This window comes from Phascolarctos cinereus, unplaced genomic scaffold, assembly GCF_003287225.1.
Source record: "Phascolarctos cinereus isolate Bilbo 61053 unplaced genomic scaffold, phaCin_HiC Scaffold_3;HRSCAF=262, whole genome shotgun sequence".
Taxonomy (NCBI): Eukaryota; Metazoa; Chordata; class Mammalia; order Diprotodontia; family Phascolarctidae; genus Phascolarctos; species Phascolarctos cinereus.
Genome location: NW_027555736.1, coordinates 82,682,408 through 82,688,407, shown reverse-complemented (window position 1 = coordinate 82,688,407; position 6,000 = coordinate 82,682,408). Strand labels below are relative to the sequence as shown.

Genomic DNA, 6,000 nt, shown 5'->3' with positions numbered 1-6,000 from the left:
GTCAATGCAACACTAATACTATCATCCCATGAGCCCCCCCTCCTCACCCAACTTGGTCCAATGAGTATAGGAACCATAACTGGTAAGGCAGTTAGCTGGTGTGGATTTGTACCCTTGCATATAAAACTGATCAGGGTCCCTGTACTTTTAAGTTGGTTTGTAGTCAAATCACAGGTCCACAACAACAACAATAACAATGCCAACAAAGAGCGTTTCAATACAACTGAGGCATTCATAATAACAGATATGGTGATGTCATTCTTTCAGAATGAGGAAATACTGAAAGAATTATTCTGAGTATTTGTAATGTTGAAAAAAAAAGCCCTCCATTTCAGAAGTTATCAAAAGCTGGTGAAGCTAGAAAAGAAAAAAAAATCCCATAAAATTCAGTTTCTATTGAGAAGAGTATATATCACATGTCTCTAAGAGACTAATACAAAAGGCTCAGATGACATAATGCTTGGTGGGAAAAGTGTTAATGATAATGTTTTTGTTTTCAAATTTAATAAAAATTTAAATTATTCAAATGATATCTAATCAAGACAAGGAAGTTCAGAAATGAAAGCCACATATACACCAAAACACATCACAACAGGAATGGGCTTTATTTCAACCAGACAAGTCAACACTTTAATTAGTATCCACTTCTTCACAACCTGAAGATGTAAAAATTAATGACTGCATTCAAAAGACAAAGAGGGAAGCCAACCAATCTCTCTTTTGATTCAGACTGTCTTTCCTAACTTTCTTTAATAAGCCAAAGCAAAAAGATCAGTTCTTTCTGATATTTTGTCCAGGGTCATCAAGACAAAGGCAAAAGGGGACAGAACAAAACTAAAGTCAGTAATCATCAGGACATCTTTTTGAAATAAAAACTATTTTTGACCAAAAAAAAATCACTAAAATAAAAATGTTTGTTTTTAGAAATATGATCTTTCTTAAATATTAAAAGTAAAAACATTTTAAAATTTCTACTCATAAGATCTCGTTACAGTACTCCAGGGCACATGTACAAAAAAGATATATAGTTTGTTGACAGATTATCATCCAGTATCTCATGCCATAATTTTATTTCTTTCTCTGGTGTTCCAATTTGCACCAGAATTTTCATGAGGTCAGAATTCTATTGAAGAACTCCCTTCAAATACCAAACATTATATTAGGATTTAATATCATTTACTTTGTGGGGGTTAGAAAGTTATCTTCATAAAGGGTTCCAGGTTTCATTTAGTACTGAATTGCTGATATAAAATAAGCCAAGAGGCAGCATGACCTAGTGGCTAGAGTGTTGAGCTTGGAATCAGAAAGACCGGGGTTCAAATCCTAACTTAGACACTTACCAGCTGTAACTTCTGTGTGTCTGAGACAACTCCCTAGGACTTACTTAAACTAAGTCATGGATTGGCTGTCATCTGCACCACCAGTGAGAATTCCTACTCTGGATAGAATCCAAGATCTTTGGTGTATTCTCACTTAATACTGCAGATTTGGGGGGAGGGGGGCAAGGCAAAAATGTTCCATCTATTCCTTACTGCCACAGTCTTTTAATATAATATGGAAGAGAAGAAGCCTTAGTCTGGGAATGGGATGACTTGGTTGTCCACATTCTAGACCAATCCTATCTTATCAAAAGTTTATCCTTCCCAGAGCCTAGAAAAGTACTCTGCACCTAGCAGGCATTTAATAATTGTTGTATATACCACTGTATTATAATCCCACTTCTGTCACTAGAATGCAAAACTAGACAATTCATTTTCCTCTCTGGGTCTATGTTTCCTTCCCTGTAAAATGAGGGAGACTAGACTTAGGTCCCTTCTAGTTATGACACTCTATGGTCTAAGGTTCCTTCTAGGCCTCTGACTCTGTGATGTTTGGAGTCTTCACTGCATGGGTACTTCATAAAGCTAAACCAGTGGAGTGGTCAGCTCCTTGGGTAATGTGAATGTATGTTTACAGAAAAAATCATTGTGGAGGAAGAGGACAGAAATTGAGCTTGGGAGATAGCTCTCCTTCCATGGGACATTTACTCACAGACAGAAATATGAGACAAAAAAAAACAAAAACAAAAACAATAAACTCAAAAGGGAAAAAAGCATTCACAGTAAAACATGCTAGCTTTGTAGTTTCATTTGAAACCAACAGCAAATCATGAAACGTCATGAAAAATATAAGTCAAGATAAAAATCTCCTAGAGTGATTACTAAATGAAGTTAAAATTACCACACTGATCAGTAAACCCCAGAAGAAAAACACAGCTAATACATTTCAGGTCCTTCTGAAACATTTTTCAGCTTTTTAAAATGAATGCATAAAACTGGGACATTTGGCCACGTTGCACATTTTGTCCTTTTTAAAAAAAAATACAGTATACAGGAAGAAAAAAAAAACCTCTTGTATTCCCCATGTGAAGTTTGAATTCTATGCTCAAAACCCCAAGAGTAAAAGATCAGCTAGAAGGATTTCAGATTATTTACAAATCCAGCAGGTACGACCCGCCAAAATGGCTTCGATCGTGGCTTTCACTTTCCCCAGCAGCAGCCTCAGCAGGGGCATCTTTCCCATCTTTTGTCCAGGTGACATCATTGTTGATCATCAGTCATCTTAAACAATTCCAGTAGGGCCCCAACAGCGCCAAAGTAGCCCTTCAAAATAAGAGAAAACATGATAAGAAATTATTTAGAAAAATGTTAAAATAGCCAATGACCCGAAAACTTCTTGGAATGTTAAATCCCTAATGTTTGGGGTGGTGATAGTTAAATTCTAATTCCATTCAAACATCATTAAGTGCTTACTGCATGCAATTAATCAATCAAGTCCTTATTAAGTACCTACTATGTTCTGGGAACTGAGGTAGCTACTAGGGAGAAAACAAAAATTAGATGATCCTTGCCTTCAGTGAACTCAGGGGAGACAGCACATATATAAGATACCACATAGATAAGCACATAATAAACAGGCCCTGGAAATAGGCAGATAGGAACAAAAAAATATCGACTAGTCACCTCACCCAAAGAGCTTACAAGTAAACACAAGGTAATTTAACATGTCAACTAGGGGAGATCCAGTAAGGCTTCAAGAAGATGGGGATACTTAGTCTGAGCCTAAAAGGAAGATAAGAGGTAGGGGGGAATGAATTCCAAGTTGTTGAGGTTGGGGAGAAGGGATATATCAGGGGAGAGGAACTGGGAATAGAGAAATATCCTATTTAGTCAATAGGTAAAATATGCGAAGCCGAGTCATAGGAATAAATCTGAGAAAGTCTGTAAGAGCCAGACTATGGGGGGCTTTAAAAGCCAAGCTAATAAATTTGAATACCCCAAAGGCAAGAGGGAGCCACTGTGGGTTTTTGAGTAAGGGACTCTTCAGAGTATGCAGCTCCCTCAACTTCTTTTTCAGGCAGGCCAGGATTTCCTCACACTTTTCTATTTGATCCTCCCCCCACTCAGGCCTTTCTTCTCCCTTTGTTGTTGTGGTTGTTGTTTTAAAAAGCGTATTTCATTCTCCTGGATAACCTGTCAACTTCTTCCAGTGACCCTTTATCTTCTGCTCTTAGTTATTCAGACAATCTGTCTCCTCCTTCCCTTAGAGTCCATCTCTTCCTTCAGCTCTGAAGCAGTGATCAAGGAGCCAGCATGGCCTGGTTCAGGCAGCTGGTGGCATAGTAAACTCAGAAAGACCTGAGTTCAAATCCTGCCTCAAATACTTACTAGCTGTGTGGCCCTGGGCAAATCACTTAAACTCTGTTTGCCTCAGTTTCCTTAATTGTAAAATTGGGATAATAACAGCACCTACCTCCCAGGGTTGTTGGGAGGACAAAATGAGATAATATTTGTAAAGCGCTTAGCACAGTGCCTGACACGTAGTAAGTAAGTATTTAATAAATGCTCATTCCCGGGCAAAAGAGTGTTACATTTTGCCCCAAATAAATTTAAGGTCAAATAGGTACAACATTTCGATAAAAATAAAATAAAACAGAATAAATACTTATTCCCACCCCACTTTCAATGATGTGGGTAAAAGCATAAATGGCATATTTATTAAATTTGCAGATGACACAGCTGCTGGGGATAACCAACACATTAGATGGCAGAATCAGGATTCCTAAAGACCTTAATAGGCAAGGGTGCTAAGCTGAATCTATAGCAATGGAACTTAACATAAAATTTAAAAAGCTTTACATTGGAAATGTAAAGTCTTTTACTTCATTGGCATCTAGTTGGCACTGTGGACAACGTTGGGCTTGGAGCTGTGAAGACCTGAATGTAAATCCTGCCTTAGCCACTTGCTGTGTGATCTTGGGCAAGTCATTTATCTCTTTGGAGCCTCAGTTTCCTTATCAGTAACATTAAGGAGTTGTACTCCATGGCCTTTGAGATCCCTTCCAGCATTAGATTTATGATCCTATGAATTTTTAAAATCAGCTTCATGCATACAAGGTAGGAGGCATGTGCTTTGACAGCAATTAACCTCAAGAAGACCTAGGAGTTTCAGTGGTCCACAAACTCAATGAGTAAATAACGAATGCAATTTTAGGCTGCATCAAGAGAGGCAGTCAGTGGGACTCGGGAAATGATAGTATTTTGCTCCTGATCAGATCACATCCAGAATAATATGTTCAGTTCTTGGTGACACTTTAGAATAGATATAGATAAGCAGGAGTGTGTCCAGACAAGGTCAATGAGGAAGGTGAAGGGCCTTGAGTTCATACCACATGAGAAGTGGTTGGGATGTTTAGCCTGGAGAGAAGAGGCCCCAAAGAGTACATGCCACTGGTCTTCAAATATTTGAAGGCTGTCAAGTGGAAGAGCAATCACACTTGTTCTGAAGGGTCCCAGAAGGCAGGAAAAGTAGTAAGGGAAGGAAGGTACAGAGAGCCATTTTAAGTTTGATGTAATGAGAAACTTCCTAAAAGTCCAGAGCCATCTAAAAATGGAATGGGCTGCCTTGGAAGGTAACAACTTCCCCAACCCTGCATACCTTCAGGTTTCATGACCATTTGGGTTAGTTATGCATATGAGAAACTTGTTTAAATGCCAATGTGACTAGGTGGCCTCTGGAATTTCTTCCAAATCTGAGACTGTGATTCAGTGTGACAAGTCCCAAGGGTCTCATCTATTGGTTGATTATAGTCACAGTCATAGGAGATAGAGCTAGAAGGGAGCCTCATTTGATAACCAAGGCAGAAGTGAAGTAGCTTTTCCATAGCCACAGGGTAGTAGAGCAGTCATCTGAGCCTAGATCCTCTGACTCCAAAGACAAGAAACATCAAAGGTCATGGAAATCCATGGATGAGAAGAGACCTGCTGCCGTCTCTACACCCAGAAAAGGCCTGGAAATTGAGGGAAAGGCCTTGATTCTTCTGGTAACTGAATGAAAGTTCTTCTGCCCAATGGGTACAACTGGACATAAGAAAACAGTGCCTGGTACTCTAAGAAAACACCCTGGTGTTCTACAGAGTAATACATTATACTGAATGTTAGCTAGGGGAAGAGTCCCTTAATGTTTTTTTTTTAATTCCAGGTCTGTCACTAACTTGCCGTGTGACCATAGGCAAGTCACCTCCCAACTCAATCCAATGAGCAGCATGGTAGAGTGGAAAATGTCCTGCATTTAGAGTCAAAAGAGCCTGGGTTCAAATCCTGAGCGTCACCCTAAACAAGTCACTTAACCTTTCTAGTCCTCAGTTTCCTCCTCCCTAAAATGAAGGGGTTGCATTAGGTAACCTTTAAGGTCCCTTCAAACTCTAAATCTGTGATCCTATAAAGACATAAAGAGAAAGCAAACAAAAACAAAATCTGCCCTCAAGGAGTTTACATTCTACTTGGTGGGCTACATCATATAAAAAGATACACATACACACACAAACAGACACAGACAGTGACATGATTTATTTGAGGACAGAAAGAGAGACATAAAAAACTGCAGGGATCAAAAGGGGTTTCCTACAGGAGTCGGCACATGAGCTTCCTTGAAAGAAGCCAGGGTATCTAAGAGGTGGAA

At 39.1% G+C, this 6,000-nt stretch overlaps 1 protein-coding gene across 4 annotated transcripts in view; it reads right to left on the bottom strand.

Annotated features, from left to right (window-relative positions):
- Positions 1–586: 586 nt before the first annotated feature.
- Positions 587–6,000, bottom strand: part of PANK1 (pantothenate kinase 1) — a 73,913-nt gene continuing 68,499 nt past the window's right edge. For all 4 annotated transcript variants that reach the window (XM_020964130.2, XM_020964126.2, XM_020964127.2 and 1 more), the window contains one exon: positions 587–2,642. In XM_020964130.2, coding sequence (XP_020819789.1) covers positions 2,580–2,642 — 63 coding nt within the window. In that variant the 3' untranslated portion in view covers positions 587–2,579. The remainder of the gene's footprint in view (positions 2,643–6,000) is intronic.